This window comes from Salvelinus sp. IW2-2015, linkage group LG3 (assembly GCF_002910315.2).
Source record: "Salvelinus sp. IW2-2015 linkage group LG3, ASM291031v2, whole genome shotgun sequence".
Lineage (NCBI taxonomy): Eukaryota > Metazoa > Chordata > Actinopteri > Salmoniformes > Salmonidae > Salvelinus > Salvelinus sp. IW2-2015.
In genome coordinates, this window is record NC_036840.1 from 24,870,199 (window position 1) to 24,894,224 (window position 24,026).

General features: G+C 42.2%; 1 protein-coding gene across 2 annotated transcripts; it reads left to right on the forward strand.

Annotated features, from left to right (window-relative positions):
* The first annotated feature begins 17,317 nt into the window (after nucleotides 1–17,317).
* Nucleotides 17,318–19,873, forward strand: LOC111953442 (transmembrane protein 256). 2 transcript variants are annotated; one of them, XM_023972717.2, is made up of 4 exons: nucleotides 17,318–17,589; nucleotides 17,991–18,028; nucleotides 19,024–19,104; nucleotides 19,381–19,873. In XM_023972717.2, the coding sequence occupies exons 1-4, from the start codon at nucleotides 17,508–17,510 to the stop codon at nucleotides 19,522–19,524; spliced, it is 345 nt and encodes a 114-aa protein (XP_023828485.1). In that variant the 5' UTR covers nucleotides 17,318–17,507; the 3' UTR covers nucleotides 19,525–19,873. The 2 variants fall into 2 exon arrangements, with proteins under 2 accessions (XP_023828485.1, XP_023828474.1); XM_023972706.2 differs by having other exon boundaries at nucleotides 17,418–17,589; nucleotides 19,006–19,104.
* The last annotated feature ends 4,153 nt before the right edge of the window (nucleotides 19,874–24,026 follow it).

Below are 24,026 nucleotides of genomic sequence, written 5' to 3' on the forward strand. Positions count from 1 at the left end.
TGGCTCTCTCTCTCTCTCTCTCTCTCCTTCTCTCTCTCTCTCTCTCTCTCTCTCTCTCTCTCTCCTCTCCTCTCTCTCCATCTCTCTCTCTCTGTCTCTCTCCTCTCGCTCTCTCTCTCATCTCTTCTCCTCTCTCTCTCTGCAATACCTGTCGTGAGTGCTGTCAGTGTAGAAGTAGATGTATCGTACTCATCCAAGGTTAGGGTAATGTGTTCATATGTCATCTTTGATTAGTATCGTTGTTGGTTGTAATGGTTATTGAATTTCATTTATACCCCGTATGTGCACATACCATTATTCAACTTTCTAAAGTGCACTTTTAGACTCCTTAGTTTGTGTGCTGCATGCGTGGTAGGTGTGTGGGTGCCTACGTGCGTCGGTGTGCTACTTGCAATCCATTTGATGTGTTTTGTGCACGTGTGTTGTATGCCTGCCAGTGCCTGTGTGTGTAGGCAATATATGTCCCCCCCGCATAAACGTTACACCAAGAGAATACTTCCTTTTCATTACAGTCCACAGGTTCTTTTTCAAATTTGGCCCGTGCCAGCCAGACACAGACGGGAGGCAGGACAACAGAAAAGCAATGCTTACATCTTGTTTTCCCTGACAAGGCAGAGAAATGGACCTGTAAGTCACAGCACCAGTCTCCTGTAAGTTCCCCAAAAGCAAACATCCATCTTACTACAGAGAGCTTCTCCTCTCCCGTCTCCGGCCTTGTTCAGTTCAGTGCCAAATCACTTCAAGACAATTTCCCCCTGGTGTGTGTGTTGTGTGTGTGTGTGTGTGTGTGTGTGTGTGTGTGTGTGTGTGTGTTGTGTGTGTGTGTGACTGTTGTGTGTGTGTAGTGTGTGGTGTGTGTGTGTGTGTGTGTGTGTGTGTGTGGTGTGTGTGGTGTGTGTGTAGTGTGTGTGTGTGTGTGTGTACCCGTGGTTTGTGGTGTGATGGTTTAGCCAATCCCATTTCCAGGACCATTCAACGCTTGTGAAGCAATGAGCTGACAATTACAGAACATTGCTTACATAAAACTAACAGGAATGAGTGAACAGTGAAGCTCAACATGTGTGGCTAGCAAAAGGCACTGCTTTCCTGCTAACACTTTTAATAATGTTTTGTAGGGGGTAGACCTGTCTAAAATATTAATCATTTTTTCTCTCTCATAAGATGCCGATAGAGTTTTTTTATGTTTCCAGAGCAGGGATGGGCAGCATCAATTTCTTCACACAAAAAAGGACTCAGTTGGGATCTCAACTTTACTGTTGAGAGTTAGAATAGTAGACTACACAAGGTTGCAATTTAGACATGTGGTTGTGCATCAGCAAGTTTTCTCTTGTTATGCTCAGTCACTGACAGTCCTCATTAGCCCAAAGTCAAGCTAAGATTTTTTAGATTGGTAAGTAGTCTAGCCACTGGTCTAAAGCTGTAGTAAATCATGGTGCAAAATTACCGAACCAGGGTTTTTTGTTCAGTCACTCTCTGTCCCCGCCCTGACCTTAGAGATCCTTTTTTGTCTTCTTTTGGTTTGGGTCAGGGCGTGAGTTGGGGTGGGCATTCTATGTTTTTGTGTCTAATGTTTCTATTTCTGTGTGTTTGGCCGCGTGTGGTTCTCAATCAGAGGCAGCTGTCTATCGTTGTCTCTGATTGAGACACCATACTTAGGTAGCCTTTTCCCACCTGTGGTTTCGTGGGTAGTTGTTTCTGTTTTTTGTGTCTGCAACCAGACAGAACTGTTTCGGTCGTTCTCTTTGTTGTTTTTTTTGTATTTCAGTGGTTCAAGTTTTGATTAATAAATCATGAAACACTTACCACGCTGCGCTTTGGTCACCTTCTTTTCAGACGGCCGTGAAGACACCCACCACCAAAGGACCAAGCAGCGTGGTAGGAGGGAGCAACGCAATTGGTTGAGAAGTTGAATTGGGAGGAAATCTAGACGGCAAGGGACCGGGGCACAATGGGAGTAAATCGTCCGTTCAAAGAGGAGCTGGAAGGCAGCTACAGGTGGAGCGGCAACGCTACGAGGAGTTTGGCTTCGAGGAAGCGTGCACGAGAGGCAGCCCCATCATTTTTTGTGGGGGGTCACACAGGGAGATGGCGGAGTCAGGTCCATAGACCTTGAGCCCAACTCTTGGGTCGCTGTGGGGAGAAGAGTGAACCGGGCAGGCCACCGTGTTAGCTGTGACGCGCAAAGGTGTCGCCCAGTGCGCAACTCATAGCCCGTTGCGCTACATCGGGCAGCTCCTCGCATCGGCCGGGCTAGGTGGGGGCATCAAGCCAGGAAGGAGGTGCCGGCTCCAGCGCAATCTGGCCTCTAGTGCGTCTTCCTCGGCCCGGGTTATCCCTGCGCCAGCCCTACGACGGTGTCCCCGTTCGTCCAGCAACCAGCCCAGTGCGGCCCTGTTTCCAGCTCCCCGCACTTTGCCGGGAATACAAGGGGTTATCCAGCCAGGAAGAGTTTGTGCTAAGCTCTGCGCTCGAGATACCAGTGGCGCCCCACGGCCCAAGGTGTATCCGCTGCCTCCGGCCAAGGAAGAGGCCTCTGCATGTCTCCCCGCCTGGTGAGTCCTGTGCCTGTGCTCAGGCCCTAACCCTCCTGCATGTCTTCCCCAGCCTGGGTGAGTCTGTGGCCTTCTCCAGAGCCAGGCCTCCTGGTGTGTCTTCCCACTCCAGTAAATGGATCGCATGTCAGGAAGCCTCCAGTGGTTGAGCCATGGCCACGAAGCCTCGCCCAAGTGGATGATCCCATGGTAGAAGCCTCCAGTGATGATCCATGGCAAGAAGCCTCCAGTGATGATCCATGGCAAGAATGCCTCCAGTGATGATCCATGGCACGAAGCCTCCAGTGAAATGATCCCATGGCAAAGAAGCCTCCAGTGGTGATCCAGAGCACACGAAGCCTCAGTGGTGATCCATGGCACGAAGCCTCCAGTGATGAATCCATGCAAACGAAGCCTCCAGTGATGATCCATGGCCAGAAAGCCTCCAGTGATGGAATCCTGGCAAGAAGGCCTCCAGTGGGATGATCCATGCAAAGAAGCCTCCAGGGGTGAGACCATGGCCCCGAAGCCCTCCAGAGACGGCCTCCAGACCGGAGCCTCCAGAGTCTGCCTCCAGCCCGGAGGCCTCCAGAGTCTCTGCCCTCCTGTCCGGAGCTGCCAGAGTCCCTCTGTCCGAGCGGCCAGCAGTCTCCCCTCCGCTGTACGGAGCCGCCAGAGTCCTCCCTTCCTGTCCGGAGCCAGCCAGAGTCCTCCCTTCCTGTCCGGAGCCGCCCGAGTCGCCCTCCTGTCCGGGTGCCGCCAGAGTCGCCCCTCCTGTCGGAAGTCTGCCAGAGTCGCCCTCCTGTCCGGAGCTGCCAGAGTCGCCCTCCTGTCCGGAGCTGCCAGAGGTCGCCCTCCGTTCCGGGGCGCTGCGAGGGTTCCCGAGTCCGGTATCGGCGGCGAGGGTCGCCGCTCCCAGAGGTGCCATACCTAAGTGGGCCAAGCTTAAGGTGGAGCGGGTCCATGTCCCGTACGCAGAGCCGCCACCGCAGATAGATGCCCCCAGACCCTCCCCTATAGGTTTTAGGTTTTTGCTGGCCGGAGTCCGAACCTTTGGGGTGTGGGGGGGTGACAGAAACTGTTTGGTCCGTTCTCTTTGTTGTTTTTTTGTAATTTCAGTGTTCCAGTTTTGAGTAATAAAATCATGAAACACATTAACGACGCTGCGCTTGGTTCACCCTTCTTCTTCAGAAAGGCCGTGAAACTCTCACTCCAATATCATTTTAAAACGGCAAACATTTCTCTGCACCCTTTGGCAACGTGTAGAAGCAGGAAATTAACCTGTCAAACCGCTCATTTTTCTCTCCGGTCCCAAGGCAAAATGAGCAGAATTGCGGAAAACTTGCTTTAAAGCTTTTAAACCATTTTCTGTATACCCCATGGCAATATGTGTTTGAATTGCAGGAAATTAAACTCTAAAACTTAAATGTGGGGGGGCAAGGGCCCCAAAAGGCTAAGGGCCAGCTCTGAATGTAATGTGTAGGTAATGGATGTGGGACCAGCCAAGACGCGGTGAGCCAACTGTGTCCCCTCATGATAGTTCAGATTGTTTTGTGGCCCCCACCCATCAAAGTTGCTCCCTGTTTTAGAGGGTAGATGGCATCCCTATAATTGAGAAAGCACCCGCGTAACAATATGATGATCACAAAAAAATTAATTCTTCCAGGGGGGTTTAACATCTCACAGTTGTGCTCCTAGTATCTCAGTATAACCTGCCAACCACCACTGCTTGTTCTACACACTCACTCACTGCTCCACTAATACATCCACACACAAGCCCAATGCACAGTGGAGAAGAGTGGAGTTGTGTGTGTGTGTTCACAGTGGACAGTGGCGACAGGGCCGTCGGTTTGTGTTACTCTTCATGGAGCTGGAAGGAGACAAAAGGCCAGCCAATCCAGCCTCAGCATTAAGAGGCCGGGACACAAACCAGCACATCACGCACATCCTGGCCCAATGAGTGTCAGTGGAAATGCCATGGGGTATTAGTTGTGTGTGTCCATCTGCATAGTTTAATGGACTGGAAGCTTCTTGTTTGGTTTGATTTTGTGGTTTTCGTGGGATAAACAATATTGTTTTACAGTTTAGTCATGATAATTAAATTCCCATAGGTGATTTAGTTGCAGTATAGTTCTGGTACCTACTAGGGTGTTGGTGTGTTGTATGGGACGACATGCAATGTTTTGTACTCAGGGCCGGATTACGCGACAGGCACGCAGGGCACCTGCCCCCTTCAGGTGGCCCCCAACCAAATTTATTGAGGTCCGGGGGCCTGTCCATGCCAAATGAAATGTCCCCCGGCCAAAAAGTGGTCCCCTCTGTGTCACAATGGGTTTCGATAAACTATTAGCATCCGTTGCTATAATCAACAGTGTGATGACCAATGATTCCAATTACAGCCTAAATTACGTTATTTTCAATCATTGGCTATGCAAACAAGGCTGATTTCGTGACCATTTTTGTTTTAGCTAATAAAATAAAGAATTACTTCAACTACTTTTGGTACCTGTTAACATACAACATTAAATCCATGTACTTAAACGTTGCTGAATGGTTTTCAGAAATGGCAAAGAAAACGTGTCATCTGCTTTGACTCAATTAAAGTGGATTTACCTTAACAGATCACAGAAGTACTAATTTCCACTCCATTCATAGCAAATCCGTTGCATTCATACACTGGCTTGCGTCTGGCTTGTCAATGTTATAATTTTAACCCTGACCTTACCCTTGTCCTCAATTATGATTCAATTTAGTACGCCCTTGCGGTGGAATCATATATGTATCTTTTTGTAAGTCCTAGGATACAACAATCGAAAATCATGTGGAAAAATAAATACAATCAAAGGATACCTTACAACTACAATAATGAAGCACCTTGTGAAACAGATGTGAAAACCAACTGGCAATATTCAATATGTTTGAAACGGAGGGAGGGAGGGAGAGAGTAGGCCTATCTCACAGATGAGAGAGGACGGAAAGCCATAAGGCTTGCTTTTAATGAAACAGTAATTAAAAAGTCTTAATTACAAACATTGTATTAACATTCCGTACACTTGCTTCTCTGTCACCCACGGACTTGATAATACGGCTATATGCGGCTGACTGGGTTTGTTGGAGTTCTCCGTTGTGTGCTGTGACCCTCCCTGACATCAAATTGCTAATTGGCATTAATGTAAGCTTTCTGGGCACATCTACACAAAGTGGTAGAGACAGTAAAATAGCACCCCCAGCTGGTCAACACATTATGGAATTGGTCCACTTTTCAATGAGGAAGGATGACATATATCGCATTATGAAGAAAAGCAAACATTCTATTTTCAACATTTCCTGTTGACAAGTGAAAATAGGCTACGGTTTAAAAAAATATTGTAACCCAGGAAGGAAACTCAATGCTTGTGAAACAGAAGCGTTTTGAATTGTAATTATATGATCCATGAAGTGAACACTAATGCACACTCTCTTCATTATGGGTTACGTTTTAGTATATAGTCTGTAGACAATAATGGAGGTTGAGACACACTAAGCCTCCTCTAAAGCCGTGGAACTTATTAGAGTGAAAAGGAAAATGGGAGAGTAGGGCTATAAATAATTGATGTGAATCACATTGCTATAAATCAAGCAGTCTATTGAATTATGTATTTCAATTGTAGGTCTTAAACAGTCAAAGTAAAAAGCTTGTTTCATTTTTTTCCAGCTGTGAATTTGAGGTCAGAGGGTCATGGACAAGAGTGTAAGAGCTTTTAAAAGAATGTGGCCACTCTCTGCCTGGCAAAGTTATCATTCTAATTCATCCACATGCACAACTCTGATTTGCACTGATAAGCCTAACAGCACTTTTCTGTAATCTTCAGTGTTATAAAGTTATGCTATTTGTGATGCACACTGGAGAGTTCATGACATTTTACTAGGTCTACATTGCATTTCCTCTTTTGGCTACAATTGCAAAATATAATGTTTGCTAATATTGATTTATGTGGCTAGCAATTCCTACAAAATGTCCCATATTATTATAAAAGATCACATGCCAGAAGAAATTGTAACATTGTTTTTAAGAGTTTAATTAAAGTTACATTGTATCGCCAACGTGTAGGCGTGTTCACCACCGCTGACTTTTAGCGAACTGATGGAGATAGCGCAGTTCGCAAAAGATTTGTTATTTTTGAACAACTCTTTTTACTGACTCGAGAGTCATGATTCGTTTTTCTGAGTGACTCGTTCATAATAGTTCATTTGACCTGCTGGCCGCAATGAGTCCTACAGCACGATTGATACACGCTTCTCCGGCTCAGCGACTCAGAGACATGCTCCGGCCAACTTTCTGAACTTACAGTTAAAAGTTTGGACACACCTACTCTTTTCAACGGTTTTTCTTTATTTTTACTATTTTTACTAATTTCTATGAAATAACACATATGGAATCAAAAAAGTGTTAAACAAATCAAAATATATTTTATATTTGAGATTCTTCAAAGTAGCCTTGATGATAGCTTTGCACACTCTTGGCATTCTCTCAACCAGCTTCATGAGGTAGTCACCTGGAATGCATTTCAATTAACAGGTGTGCCTCGTTAAACGTTAATTTGTGGAACTGAGCCAATCAGTTGTATTCTGACAAGGTACAGTAGGTGTGGTATACAGAATATAGCCGCATTTGGTAACATATTATGTCAAGAACAACTCAAATAAGCAAAGAGAAACAACAGTCCAGCATTACTTGAAGACATTAATGTCAAGAACTTTGAAAGTTTCTTCAAGTGCAGTCGCAAAAACCATCAAGCGCTATGATGAAACTGGCTCTCATGAGGACCAACACAGGAAAGGAAGACCCAGAGTTACTTCTACTGCAGAGGATAAGTTCATTAGAGTTAATAGCCTCAGATATTGCAACCCAAATAAATGCTTCACAGAGTTCAAGTAACAGACAAATCTCAACATCAACTGTTCAGAGGAGACTGCGTGAATCAGGCCTTCATGGTCGAATTGCTGCGAAGAAAGCACAAATAAACGACACCAATAATAAGAAGAGACTTGCTTGGGCCAAGAAATACAAGCAATGGACATTAGACCGGTGAAAATCTGTCCTTTGGTCTGATGAGTCTTTGTGCGACGCAGAGTAGCTGAACTGATGATCTCCACATGTGTAGGTCCCACCATGACGCATGGAGGAGGTGTGATGTGTGGGGGTGCTTTCCTGGTGACACTGTCGGTGATTGATTTAGAATTCAAGGCACACTTAACCAGCATGGCTACTGCAGCATTCTGCAGCGATATGCCATCCCATCTGGTTTGCGCTTAGTGGGACTATCATTTGTTTTTCAACAGGACAATGACCCAACACACCTCCAGGCTGTGTAGGGGCTATTTGACCTAGAAGAAGAGTGATGGAGTGCTGCATCTGATGGCCTTGCCTCCACAATCACCAGACCTCAACCCAATTGAGATGGGATATGTGGGAACTCAGTGCTCAGCATATGTGGGAACTCCTTCAAGACTGTTGGAAAAGCATTCCAGGTGAAGCTGGTTGAGAGAATGCCAAGAGTATGCAATGCTGTCATCAAGGCAAGGGTGGCTACTTTGAAGAATCTCAAATATAAAATATATTATAAAATATATTTTGATTTCTTTAACACTTTTTTTGTTATTACATGATTCCATATGTGTTATTTCATAGTTTTGATGTCTTCACTATTATTCTACAATGTAGAAAATAGTAAAAATAAAGAAAAACCCTTGAATAAGTAGGTGTCTCAAAACTTTTGACTGGTACTGTATATTCGCGCAGTAAAAAACGATTATGGTGCAGGCAGCATAGAGAAGGAAAATATATGTTCAGAACTGATAATCGATCGCATGCTGCAATAATTAATTAAAATAATAGATGATTGAATGTTATGATGGACACAGCTTTATAGAACCAAAACATACACAGTCTCTTCTCAACAAACTCGAACTCTAGAACCAATCGTTTTGGGGGGCTGCCGTTCGCAAACGATATTGTGCTGATCAACCACATGGCAGTCCAGCAATGCATTCCACCATGAGCCGTTCACAATCTAGTCCCGTTGCGGCCACAACTTGACCTTGTTTCAATATATCAAGAAATAATCTTATGTGTATGCCTAGCAATCAACGAAATACATTGTCTAAAGCACACATTTTACAAGTCTCGGTCCAAATCTCCAATAAGCCTCTTATGGTGAACGAAAGGGCTTAAAGAAACACGACTCTTTGGAGTTTTCAGTTCGCCGGTAGGGGGTCCTGCGTGCTCTGGGCATTACTGACTCAAATGAACGAAATGACTCGAAGGATTCGTTCTTTTGACTGAACAAGTTGAAAAGATCAGAGTCAGTAACTTCATATCAGTGTACAAATCAGTAATTTGAAATGATTTATACTTTACTTTAACTTTTGATACTAATGTATTTTTGGAAAAAAAGAAGTATTTTACTCACATAGTATTTCACCGGGTGATTTGTCTATTTAAGCAATAAGGCCCGAGGGGTGTGGTATATGGCCTATATAACACAAACCCTCGATGTGCCTTATTGCTATTAAAAACTGTTTACCAACGGAATTAGAGCAGTACAAATAAGTGTTTTGTCATACCAGTGGAATACGGTCTGAAAAACTGGCGGTCAGCCAATCAGCATTCAGGGCTCAAACCACCCAGTTTATGATAAGGTATATTTACTTTTACTCAAGTATGGGTACTTTTTCCACCCCTGAAACCAGTGTTACAATTTCAGAAATGTAATTTCTTCTCGCGTGCGACCTTTTATATAATAATGTGGGACATGTTGAGCAGTATGAATGCGCATGAAATCAGCAGCCAAATAAATATCAACATTGGCAAACATTTGCAATCGATGTTTGGCCAACAAATCAGGTGGTGACCCAGTTTTGCATGACCCGGGATTTTGCACATTTTAGACCATTCCATTGGTCCTTAAGTGCATTTCCACCCACCCAGGCCATGCAAAAGGAACTCGCTCATTATGTCCGAAAAGTTTAGCACTTTTTACTGACTCTGATCTTTTCGACTCGTTCAGTCAAAATAACGAATCTTTCGACTCATTTCATAAATTTTAGTCGGTAATGCCCAGAGCATACAAGAGCCAAAACCAGCGAACGATTAACTGAAAACTCAAGAGTAATTTTTCTACAAGCCTCTCATTCAAATGATCTCGTTCACCATAGGGGATTTATTGGAGCTGTCATTTCCGACTAAGACTTTTAGTGTGCTTTAAACAATGTAGCATAGATTTGTTTATTGCTAGGCATACAAATAAGAGTATTTATTGATAATCTACATTTAGGGATGAAAGTAGATTGTCTTCCTACTACTAGACACCCAAACTCGCTCACACTTAATTTGTAAAAAAAAAAATGATAGCCTAGGCATAATCCAAGAAATACACAGGCTTCATTCATTTCAAATATGCTATCTGTGGCCCTAGTAGCCTAGTTCYAGTAAAGATTTGTCATATCACTTTTAACGTACAATACATTTGAACATAGGCGGCGTGTGGGTTTCACGTTTGGGATATAATCTACGTGATTTTCACCGTAAAAATACACCTTTATAATAAAGCATTCCATGCATCCTTTGCAGATTTATGTCAAATAACCTACTATTCCTAATGTGATAATTAAATTGGATAGTCATAATTTGGCCTGATAATATAACTAAATCACTGCTAGCAAAAAGACTGTTCAATGCAGCACGTAGTGGTGTAGAGTAGGCCTAGGCTATAGGCGATATCAAATACATTTCATCTCCTGCTGGCCTTTTATAAACACATTTCATGCAATTCTACTACGTGTAACGGATGTGAAATGGCTAGCTAGTTAGCGGGTACGCGCTAGTAGCGTTTCAATCAGTTACGTCACTTGCTCTGAGACTTAAGTAGGGTTTCCCCTTGCTCATGCAAGGGCCGCGGCTTTTGTGGAGCGATGAGTAACGACGCTTCGTGGGTGTCCACGTTGTTGATGTGTGCAGAGGGTCCCTGGTTCGCACCCGTGTCGGGGCGAAGGGACGGCGACTAAAGTTATACTGTTACATTGATGCTGTTGACCCGGATCACTGGTTGCTTGCGAAAAGGAGGAGGTTGAAAGGGGGGTGAGTTGTAACAGATGTGAATGGCTAGCTTCAGTTAGCGTGGACGCGCTAGTAGCGTTTCCAATCAGTTACGTCACTTGCTCTCGGACTTAAGTAGAGGTTCCCCTTGTCGCTGCAAGGGGCCGCGGCTTTTTGTGGAGCGATGGGTAACGACGCTTCGTGCTGGTCCCTGGTTCGCGCCCGTGTCTGGGGCAGAGGGGAACGCGTACTAAAGTGAGTTAATACCCTGTTACATACGCAGTAATAGTGACCTGAAAAGCTTTTTTCCTGCAGATTTATTCTTTACAATATTGCGAATTGGCCTGGACTGGGCTCTGCTACTGACAGAGGTCTCACCTGCTTTTTAATACTGACCTCGTCGCAACCTCAAACAAATGCTTCCTACTATGTGGATTTGCCTGCTCGCATCGACCCGCTTCCGGACTAACAGTCTTATTGTTAATTCGTAAATCAGAATCATTACCAGTCATTTTCTTTAGTTTTTAAAAGCTAATGAATCCTGTGGCCAAATCATGCTTTCTAGTGTAAGTATTTTGAATGTTTATTTATGTATGTATTAGGCAGGAGTAAACTATTTTAATTTGGCAATTTAATTCTATTTACACATTAGGAAAAGCTTCGCTTCTCCTAGCCCTCATGGGCACGCTGCCTATGCAGTTTAACGTGGCGTAAACACAACCAGTTATGATGATGTTTTCATCTGATTGTCAAACAATTACTTTAAAAAGGCCACCCGCCCACGGTTCCTGCACTCACCAAAAACAAAATGTTGGGATATATGTTTTGATTTTAATACATTGTAAGGCTGCATGATAAGACTAATGATGATGAGACTCGAATGATTTGAAAAAAGTCGCTTGAAAAAACATGAGCTCTGCTTTTGTTTTTTGCGCAGGCTGTACACACTCCAATAGTCTTCGCACTTGATAATGCCTTCGAATTTTCCCGCGGCATCCCGTTTGTGGCCGGTAATGCACCCTAAAAAAAAACATGCATTTTGCGGCCCAGAGTGCTGTGTTGTGCCCTTCTCCCTGATATGCGGCGCAATCCGACGCGTCTCCCACTCGCCTGCTCTCCTGTCACGTGATCCGGTCTTTCTACACAGGCCACAGTTAAGACAGCCACATCAAGGATGCAACTGCACGTGCCTTATCCAATTCCGAGGTGCATATTACTTTTTGTTAGCTAACAAGATGAGTAGCTCTAACAACAGCAAAAAACTAGCCTATGTCAATCTACTATCCCCAATAGTACAAAAAGTGACCTATTAGGTTCTGTGCGAGAAATAAATATTCCAAAGTCTAGGACAGTTGTTGGATGCAAATAGATCTCAATTAACACAACCACTAGCATCAAAACAACATTTTTTTATGCAATGTGGCTGACTTCAACAGATCAGAACATTTAGCTTAAAATGTTGATAAACTATTTGGCTATTCTCACAATAAGTGCAGCAATGCGCACACGGTAATAGGCTAAAACCCGAATGTTCCACATTAACGAAAACACACATTATCAAAAAGTGACTGCAAATGCATTATGCATGTAATGCTTTTAATTATTAAGGTGCATTTCTTATGGGCAGGCATAATGGATTCTTAATCGCCCAGACAACTTAGAAACTCCACTCCACTCTCTTACCATATGCCAATTAAGGCCTCTTACATCCCCTTTGTAATGGATTAATGTGCTTAATTTMAAGAAGTTATTTGGKCACTTTAATTTTGATACAAACCTTATCAAAACATATAGGCCTATGGGCTAGGCTACATGAGGTGTGCAACTATGATTTGAACAAGTCGCAAAAAAAGACATTATTTCTTAAGCTGGGCATCATTCACAAATGATAATATATAATTCACAAGTGATAGGCTAATATTGTCACCCATCAGACTATTCTTGATTTAATCTTGTCTTTACATATACTAKATTTGTTTTGATTCATGCACCTGTATTGAAACACTCTGTTTTCTCTCGCAATTGTTGTTGCGCAACATGAGCTCGTGGGCTCTCATGAAGTGTTTGATTAGATTTTCGAATACATTTGCATTGATGTCAGAGTGATTAGAGAGACAATAGAGTGCTGAGTACCAGGCAGTTAGCAAGTTTGGTAGGCTAATAATGACCAGCAGCAGCATCAGAGCTTGGAGAAGCCTAATTACCTGACTAAACGGTCATGTGGAATTTGACTGCCTTCACGACCCCGTGACCGCTTGTGTGGCGATAACACGGTCACAGCAACAGCCCTAGTGAGGACTCCTAATTTCTTCCCGAGACCAGCCGAGACCAGTGGAGTAAAAAATGAATAATTATCAGCTTCCATTCAGTCKGTGCATGAACCCGATTTGCCAGGCAAATATATACACTCCTTTCTTGAAACATGAATATCTTAACAGCCTTATCTATTATAGACATGTTTGCACAGTGGCAAAGCCCCACCTGTTTTGAGCCCCACCTGTTTAGCTAAAAAATAAATATATATATATGTATATTTTTGCATTAATATATGTCACATATCAGTTTGCAAACAATGTAAACAAACAAAAAAATTGTTAATAAAGCCACACACAAACAGTCTCTTTTTTGCTTTCTTGAGTAAGGCAATTCCAAAATGCAGGTGTTTCAGCCTAGCTCAGTGCTTTCTGTGGTGGTGGGGCAGCCAGTGGAAAATACAGAATGTAGGGCTTGCTAATGTTCTCTAGTCGCGCCGTGATTGGCTCAGTGTTCTGTCACTCATGGGGACACTACGTCACCGATAAATCGACAGGGAGAGCTCAAAAATTCAAGCCCCTTGGGTGCTGACATAGYGTTACATTAGAAGTGCCCATCCAAGAAGGCTCAAGGTCATTGGCCACAGATATAATGACATTAAATCACTTTATATCTACTGTAGCTTTGATTGGACTGATCATGTCACCATAATACTTTCACAATCTTAGCTAGCATGCTAGCAGTCAACATCATGAATCACGTCGATAATCTACTGGCAAAAGCTTTTCAATCCTTGTCATAAGAAGAGAAATTATGATGAAATTATGGATAAAACATATTGTTGTTCATCGGACATAAACATTACACAACAAGTTGGAAATTGCAAATTCAACAATGACTGGTTTGGAAGGAATCAATGGCTAACTGCAAGCTTTGCAAAGCAATCACTATTCAGTGGAGTGGGTGTGTGGTCCAAGTCTGGGTTTAAGGGTCTTAATATATATTTTTTACATTTAAATGTGACCTTTAATTAACTAGGCAAGTCAGTTAAGAACCAATTCTTATTTACAATGACGGCCTACACCAGCCAAACCCGGATGACGCTGGGCCAATTGTGTGCCGCCCTATGGGACTCCCAAACATGGTGGTTGTGATACAGCCTGGATTCGAACCATGGTGTCTGTGGTGACGCCTCTAGCACTGAGATTCAGTGCCTTAGACCGCTGTCAATCCAGCATGACTTCTGCCGCATTCAAAACAACTGGAAACTGTCGCTGTACATTTGCCTCTTGTCCGCTTGTCGTCCCCTTATGCCATAGTTTGTACATCTCAATTGTTAGTAGAAACCACATTTTTTTAAGGAGGTCAGCCATACCAGCTATGTTTTTTCAAAAGGCAGTAAATGAGGCTGAATGAACTGTTTCGCTGCCAGACAAGGCTCCGCTGATAGCCAGGTGTAGCAGTAGTAAGGATGCACTCCATGGTGCTGAAAAGAAGGCTTTGCTGTTATGTAGGCCCTAACAGTTTGTGGGCACCGTTTGTCACCATTACAGTGCAATTAATGAATTGTGTTGTGTAGTGGATTTGTTGCCATGCATCTAACATTTTGGGGGGGGAGTTTGCCCCAKCAACATTTACATGCTAAAATTGCCACTGATCCCTACTGATGCGTATCAAAGTAATGTAGTGGAGGTATACGACTTATCAATTATGTAGTACAATAGAGAAATCCTGCACAAAGTAGACTACACAATCCCAAAGCAGTAGGCTGTCATTGTAAATAAGGATTTGCTCTTATTAACCGACTTGCTTAGTTAAATAAAGGTTCAATTTAAAAATAAAAAAAATCTGCGGGCAGCAAGAGTGTGCAGCTCTCAACTGATTTTGGCATGGAGCAGCTAGGGCAGGAAAGACGTTTCAATTTATGATATCTACCAGGACATGCCAACTAAGGCAACAATGGGTATTCAAACCAGGTATTGAAAAAGTTTAGTCTGAAGTGTTGGTTAGTAGGCTATTTGTGATGTGCCATTGTCATCATNAACTAAGGCAACAATGGGTATTCAAACCAGGTATTGAAAAAGTTTAGTCTGAAGTGTTGGTTAGTAGGCTATTTGTGATGTGCCATTGTCATCATGTGGCTGTTTGCATCAGGGGCGTAGACATGTGTCCACCCAAGGCCTGGGTGGACACAGGCCCACCGACTGTGAAGCCTGGCCCTGACGGCCCACCCAATCAGATTGAAAAAAAGTTGTGATTTTGAGAGTAAAAATCTAAAAAATCTATAGGAAAAATCATAAAAAACCATAGGAAAACATGAGATTTTTTTACACGACTATTACTTCCCATTGGAAAAAACATTTCATGTTTAGCACACAAAGTAACCGGTGACCTAAAGTTTAAAGTGGAACTTACAGCGTTTTAACTACTTTGCAGATATGAAACAAACAGACAATCATAATATCAGTAAAACATATCAAATTCCCAGTTTATGCTACAAAACCTACTTTATATAAAAAAGTATAGGTTCTATTTGACTCAACGTTCAATCAGCGGTGGAAAAAGTACTCAATTTTCATACTTGAGTAAAAGAAAAGATGCCTTAATAGAAAGTTACTCAAGTAAAAGTGAAAGTCACCCAGTAAAATACTACTTGATTAAAAGTCTAAAAGTTTTTGGTATTAAATATACTTAAGTATCAAAGTAAATGGAATTGCTAAAATATACTTAAGTATTAAAAGTAAAAGTAAAAGTATAAATCCTTTCAAATTCCTTATATTAGGCAAACCAGAGAGCACAATTTTTTTATTTTATTATTATGGATGGATAGCAAGGAGCACACTCCAACACTCAGACATAATTTACAAACAAAGCATTTGTGTTTACTCCGTCAGATCAGAGGCAGTAGGGATGATCAGTAATGTTCTCTTGATAAGTGGACAATTTTCCTGTCAAAATTGAACAATTACTTTTGGGTGTCAGTCAATATGTATGGAGTAAAAAGTTAATTATTTTCTTTAGGAATGTAGTGAAGTAAAAGTAAAAGTTGGCAAAAATATAAATAGTAAAATAAAGTACAGATACCCCAAAAAACTACTTAAGTAGTACTTTAAAGTATTTTTACTGAAGGGCTTTCCATGACGTATACAAAGGCATGTTGGCAGAATGAATATAATAGAATTAACCAATACATTTCCTGATAGTACAAAAAATATTGCTATCAGGTTGTAATCACAGCTGGCCTGGTACATTGTTTGCTGCCTCCATTCAGGATGCACTGTTTCAGTTTCAATGACACAATATTTTGGACAAAAACGGACGAATGTAACTAAGGCTGGGAATGTCAATACCATCAAACTAGCAAGGGCAATGATCACAAGTCAGTCATAACGTGGCTAATAGGCTAGCATATGTATGTATATGTAGCAAGCTAAAAACACGGAGCCTAACGTTAGCTAGATAGCTAGCTAGCTGCTAGGAGGATGTCATGCCATGCCATTGGAGGAGTAGGTGAGTGACTAACATTTCCCCTCATCGTTTTTCAGTGCCTATACACAGCTAGAGATGCAGGTGTCATTTGGTTAGCTGGCTAGAACTTGAACAACTTTTCAAGTCAGCGTATCTCTTGCGTTTGCAAATTCAGAACAACTGATGAATTTATGAACGTGCAACACCCTTTAAATATGACCGGTGTCAGTAAAAGTAGACAAAAAAAGTAATAGTTAGTCAAAAACGCTCTAGTTAACATGTAAATAGCCTAACCAGCTCTGCTACGGCGAGCAAAATGGTCAGAGTGAGGTTTTCTCTTATTTGTGTCTGGAAATAGCTAGCTTGCAAGCTAGTCAACTTTAGTCAGTTAGCTTGGGTGCTTGGTTGGGACAAGCATGCATTGGCAGGCAAGCTGCAGAAGGGCGAGGAGGCTACAATTCCCAATCTCTCCCCGTAGATTTTTTTGGTGACGTAGTGTCCCCACAAGTGACAGAACACTAAGCCAATCACGGCGCAACTACAGAGATCATTAGCAAGCTCTACGCTACTGAAGTGCAACCAAATGTTAAAGGTTTTCCCTTTCATCTGTGTAGTGCAGTGGCAACCCGTCATTCAGGGCATTTTGATCCCCACCATGTTTTTGTTGGCTGTTTTGAATGTTATTTTGGCATTAATACATATCAGTTTGCAAACAATGTAAAAAATAAAATCATTCAGTTAATAAAGTCGTATTTTTTGCTTTCTTGAGTAAGGCAGTTCCAAAATGCAGAAAAACCTGCATTTTGGAACTGCCTTACTCAAGAAAGCAAAAAATACGACTTTATTAACTGAATGATTTTATTTTTTACATTGTTTGCAAACTGATATGTATTAATGCCAAAATAACATTCAAAACAGCCAACAAAAACATGGTGGGGATCAAAATGCCCTGAATGACGGGTTGCCACTGCACTACACAGATGAAAGGGAAAACCTTTAACATTTGGTTGCACTTCAGAGTTATGAAATCTATGCCAGACACTGAAACTGAAACACAGCGGGCGCCATTTTGGCTCAGGAAACAACTCTGCAGGAAGATGTGCTCTCACAAACGAGTCCCTAACGCACGCAGTTTCCTTCATCTTTCACCGTCATTCGTCGGCTTGTGATACACAGCAATGGCCACGTCTTTGGTTGTGCAGAGGTTAGCAGGAGTGTCGGGCGCGCTCGCTGTCGCAGCGGGGGCATACGGAGCGCATGGTAAGAATCCACATTTTATCATTGTGCGCTGCATGACAAACAGATTGCATGATTGTGTTGTTAACGTTAAAAGCAGTCTGCTGTTTTGTAAACGCTGCAGGATAGGCTATCGCTGCTTCATGTCACTCATTTGGCCATGGGGATGGGATAGTCCTGTCCAGACAGCATGGTGTAGAAATGCATAATAACAATGTATCTGTGCTTTCCGGCTGTAGTTTACTACTGTAAATGAAACCTAGCCTAATAAAAAATGCGCTCTGAAGGATATGTATGCTGTAGGCTAAACACTTTATGATCAAGTGACACACACACAGGATACAATACACTGTATTTTATGTGGCCCTACCCTTACTGTTCAGCTGCCATGACCCTTTACAATATCTCCTATTTGTTTTATTCAGGTTTCAAAAACAAAGATCCAGAAGATTACTCAAGAGTGGTAAGTGTTATTGTTTTCATATGGTATGACTAGAGTATTGGCCCAAAGTTGGAGAATGGGCTGGGATTTAATTTGTTAATAAGTGCATTATTTATATTATAAATTGCGACCACTACCAATATACTAATACACTGTTTTGATACCATTTAATTAATATATGGGAATGTTATACCACCTCCTTCCTCCTTGTCAARTTCAAAATAAAATAAAATTTTATTAGTCACATGTGCCGTATATAACAGGTGAAATGCTTACTTACGAGCCCCTAACCAACAATGCAGTTAAAAAAATATGAATAAGAAATAAAGAGTAACAAGTAATTAAAGAGCAGCAGTAAAATAACAATAGCGAGACTATATACAGGGGGGAACCGGTACAGAGTCAATGTGCGGGGGCACCGGTTAGTCGAGGTAATTGAGGTAATGTAACGACTGTCTTCGGGTGAAAGAGAGGAGGACCAAGATGCAGCGTGAATATCATCCATATTTAATGGGAAATACTTAAACACCGAACAAAACAACAAAAAGGAACGAAGACGATACAGTCCCGTAACGTGAACACTAAACACTGGTACACTGGAACAGGAACAATCACCCACAAACAAACAGTGAAAACAGGCTACCTTAATATGGTTCCCAATCAGAGACAATGACAAACACCTGCCTCTGATTGAGAACCATATTAGGCCAAACAACAAACCCAACATAGAAACACAAAACATAGAATGKCCACCRAGCTCACYTCCTGACCAACTAAACAAAGACTAAACAAAGGAAATAAGGTCAGGAACGTGACACTATGTTGTTATCTTAGGTATCTCTTTATGTAGTGTTGTGGTGTCTCTCTGGTCGTGATGTGTGTTRTGCCCTATATTTTTATTTCATTTTTTACTTTAATCCCAGCCCCCTGTCCCCGCAGGAGYCCTTTTGGTAGGCTGTCATTGTAAGTAAGAATTTGTTCTTAACTGACTTGCCTAGTTAAACTATCCTCCCCAGCTTTATGAGACGGCCAACAAGTACCACTTCTACCACAGCATAGCTCTGCTGGGTGCCTCTCGCTGTAGGAAACCTGCTGTGGTATGTACTGTATGCTACCCTCCCATCATTATAATAATATAATTCAATAGAACACTATATTTTTGTCATAGAAAACACATCTCTATGGTTTATTCTAATCCTCCGTCTGCATGTATTCTCTGTTTTGTTTTGTATTTGCGATTTGTGGACCAAGGACATGTCTTTTCAGATACTGTATGACACATTTTGAATGCTGTTTGTGCCAAAAACTGTACATATMGGTCTTGATAATAAGCAGAGAAGCACACACTCACTTTCCCTGTCTTCTCTCTGCAGGCCGGCACCCTCCTGGTATTGGGCACAGGGGCGTTCTGTGGGTCCTTGTACCACCAGGCCCTGACGGAGGACCCTGTGCTGAGGAAATTGGCTCCTTACGGGGGCATGTTCCTGATCGCTGGCTGGCTGGCTATAGCTATCTGAACTGACCTTTAACCTCTGGCCCTTGAACCTTTGACCCCTACTGGTGCAGGATGACCTTGGTATGGGACACAAACTGACTGTTAAGTTCAGAGGCCAGAGAAGTGGAAATGTCATGATAGGTGGATGGAGGGAAGGGGCGTTGGTAAAATGTCACTTATCTAAACCCTCCTCTTTTTCTGTGGGTGTTAAGGGAAGATAAGGTTGTGAGGGAACAGTTTTTATTCTTCCGTCATCACAGGCTGCGACGTACCCTGTGACTTAAATTTGTGTGTTTGTGTGTTTGAGTTCGAATTGATCCAAAATACAAATGTATATTTATCCTTTATCACAAATAAACATGTTGAAAAGAGTTGATGACCACCTTTTCATCCCTCCCTTCTGAAGCTTTCTGAAACCTCTCTCCGTTTCAACCATATTGCGCCCTCTCTCTCTCTCTCTCTCTCTCTCTAATTAATTAATGCTTTATTGGCATGAATGGGTGGTTGCCACTGTTACCAAAACAATGTATATGAAGTATTACATAAACGAAGATGTTTGAGCAACAATAATAATATATATTAACAAAAACAATTAATTTAAATCTACAAGGGCTCATGTGTTTGACATTTGCGGGAGCTATTTTGTCTCTTTTAGTATAACAGGCTAGGACATAATCTGCAGCAAGATCTACCGTCTCTACATTTTCTCCTAACAAAATGCAGATTTTCTTCTCAACAGGCAGTTCAAAAATTATTTCTTTAAATTTCAGGAGTTAAATACCTTTTGGGCAGTGGGGTAGGAAATGCTGCTCATTCTCTAGTTCACCGGACCCACAGTGCTTACATAGTCTTGGTCTGTAGTCACTGAGTCTGTACATTGTTAATGTCTTCCTTGGTTTGATTTCTTTGATTTTGACAAGGTGTGGTGCTACTTTGATATCTATTTATCATTTGGTAACATTGAAGTTACCAAATTGCAGTCCTCTCTTCTGAGGGACCTGAGTTCCTATCACGTTGGGCCTAGTATCAAGGTGTGTGGCAATAATAAACGATGTGGTCTGTAAGCAGCCGGCATGTGAAAATGTATTTGTGGGCCTATAGAAAAAAATGGAAAAATATGCACATTCACCATGTCAGGTGCAGGACAGAAGAACGTATCAAAGAGAAAGGGAATGTACACAACTCTGGTATGCTCCCATGGTGATTTAATCAGACGCACAATGAACACAACGTTTCGATCCGAGTTTGATCTTCATCAGGTCATACATACACCACTGTGAAACATACATACTTAAGTAACCTCTAGAGGCATATATATCTGGTCAGTTGAATACATACAGTACATTCGGGAAAGTATTCAGACCCCTTTACRTTTTCCACATTTTGTTACGCTATATTCTAAAATTGATTAAATTGCTCAATCTACACACAATACGCCATAATGACAGAGCAAAAACAGGTTTTTAGAATTTTTTGCAAATGTATAAAATAAAATAAACTGAAATCACATTTTAATTAAGTAATACATTTTTCTTCAATGAAGTAGCTATCAGCAAAGTCAGTGCTAGTAGGGGGGGGGGAAGTTGAGTGAGATGTCTGCCAAGCACGCAGAGAATTCAGTTCATTTTTCGCTGTTAGGGGGTTCTGCGTGCCCTGGGCATTACTGAATCAAATCTAGAATCAAATCTGAATCAAACTAGTCAAAAGATTTGTTCATTTTACTGAACGAGTTGAAAAGATCAGTCAGTAAAAAAAGCAGAACTGCCCATCACTAATATAAAATTCCCAGAACCGGGTATTCAGAACACATGCCCATTGATTTTGGTATAATGTTTGAGCAGAGGATCACAGAACTAGCCATGGCAAAATGCATAAAATTGCAGTAACTTTGCTTTAAAACGGCAAAATTGTCTTTCAGCTCAATGAAAGAATTTSTAGAATTGCAGAAAATGTGCTTTACAACAGCAACATTTTCTTTACACTGCCAATATGCCTTTAGCTACCGTCTAGCTAGCTAATAGACTATGTTAGAGTTTACACTTCCTCTTCCAATGAAGTAAGGGGAGGTCAAAACAATGTCTACCAAATCTCTTCATTTWAAAATGTTGATTACTTCATTCTTCTTGCCATTATCATTCKCCTGATAAGACAAGACATGACTTAGATGTTTTGCTAATATATGGTCGCCGGCTRGCCTGGACAGGGGTCCCTGGGCAATAAAGGTTTGAAAACCCCTGACCCAGAGCTCAAGCTCTCACAGCATCTCCAACGGTCGAGCCTCCGAGCGGGAGGAGAGGAAAAGGTCTGTGCTATCATTGGATSCTTCGGACATCCCTACCCRATTGAAGTTGAAATGTAAAATGGTTAAGGGTTTAGGTTTAGGCTAGGAACTTCCCAAGGATCCCAGATAGCACTGACGACAGAAAAGGCAGAGGTCTTATGCCAGTTGAACCCAGAAGCAAATCCAACACCGTCCTAACGGTGGTCGGGGATGCAACAATGTAACTAAATTAGTCTGTGGAAGAATGAGCTAAAAGTAACCTGGGGGTTACATACACTTCCCACAAAATAGACTTGGTGTTCCGACAAGTCCCAACATCTTTGACCTCAAATGCATGCAATACATTAATACATACACAGCATCGTCAATGTGTCATAGCTTGCTTTGACATCATAAAAATAAATACAAGTCTTTCTCCTCTCTCTCTTGCTCTCTCTCTCGCTTTAGCTGGGGCTATGTTCGTTCCAACCAACAAAGCATTCGGGAAAATATTCAGACCCCTTCCCTTTTTCAACATTTTGTTACGTTACAGCCTTATTCTAAAATGGACTAAATAAAATCATCAATCTACACACAATACCCCATAATGACAAAGTGAAAACAGGTTTTTAGAAAATTTTGCACAATTATTAGAAATAAAAAACAGAAATTCCTTATTTACATAAGCATTCAGACCTTTTGCTGTGAGACCCGAAATTGAGCACAGGTGCATCCTGTTTCCATTGATCATCCTTGAGATATTTCTACAACTTGATTGGAGTCCACCTGTGGTATATTCAATTGATTGGACATGACTTGGAAAGGCACACACCTTTCTATATAAGGTCCCACAGTTGACAGTTTATGTCAGAGCAAAAAACAAGCCATGAGGACGAAGGAATTGTCCATAGAGCGCCAAGTCAGGATTGTGTCGAGGCACAGATCTGGGGAAGGGAATCAAAACATTTTCTGCAGCATTGAAGGTCCCCAAGAACACAGTGGCCAGACYGAAGCCACTCCTCAGTAAAAGGCACATAACAGCCCGCTTAGAGTTTGCCAAAAGGCACCTAAAGGACTCTCAGACCATGAGAAACAAGATTATTTGGTGTGATGAAACCAAGATTGAACTCTTTGGCCTGAATGCCAAGCATCCCTACGGTGAATTATGGTGGTGGCAGCATCCTGCTGTTGGGATGTTTTTCAGCGGCAGGGCGTGGGAGACTAGCCAGGATTGAGGGAAAGATTAAAYGAGCAAAGCATAGAGAGATTCTTGATGAAAACCTGCTCCAGAGTGCTCAGGACCTCAGACTGGGGTGAAGGTTCACCTTCCAACAGGACAACAACTCTAAGCACACAGCCAAGACAACACAGGAGGGGCTTTGAGACAAGTCTCTGAATGTCCATGAATGGCCCAGTCAGAGCCCGATCAAACATCTCTGGAGAGACCTGAAAATAGCTGTGCAGCGACGCTCCCCATCCACCTGACAAAGCTTGAGAGGATCTGCAGAGAAGAATGGAAGAAACTCCCCAAATACAGCTGTGCCAAGCTTGTAGCGTCATACCCAAGAAGACTTAAGGCTGTAATCGCTGACAAAGGTGATTCAACAAAGTTCTGAGTAAAGGGTCTGAATACTTATGTAAATGTAATATWAAAATTTGCCCAAAAAATCTCAACTTGTTTTTGCTTTGTCATTATGGGTTATTTTGTGTAGATTGAGGAGTAAAAKATACAATTGAATCAATCTTAGAATAAGGCTGTAACGTAACAAAATGTGGAAAAATTCAAGAGGTCTGAATATTTTTTCCAAATGCACTCTATATGTATTCAAATTGAAAGTGAAAGTGCTAATGCCTTCCGGTGTCCTGACTGTAGGCTAGGCTTTGTGTGTGTTTGTGTGTCTAGGCCGTCTGCGCAGGGACCTTTGAAATTGCTTACAATCTCCAAGTCAATTTGCAGGGGCGGCTCGAGCCTGTAAGCCAGCCGACTGACTCWGACTGCATTGAAATCAGCAGAAATCTTATTGACTAAATCATGTCCCAATTAACTCTGATCACAACTCAAACGCTCATTAGAAGGCCTATTAATGGGCAATGGGCAAGTCGGGGTCAGGCTATCAGACTGTGATTTGTAATCTCTGGAATGGAAACTTGGCGGCTACATGAGTTGCTGAATTTGGGCTCCTGAGACTATATAAGGAGAGGAGTGAGGAAATATACGTGGTGTTTTGGTGTGGGAGACAGGCTTGAGGCACATAAAAGCACCG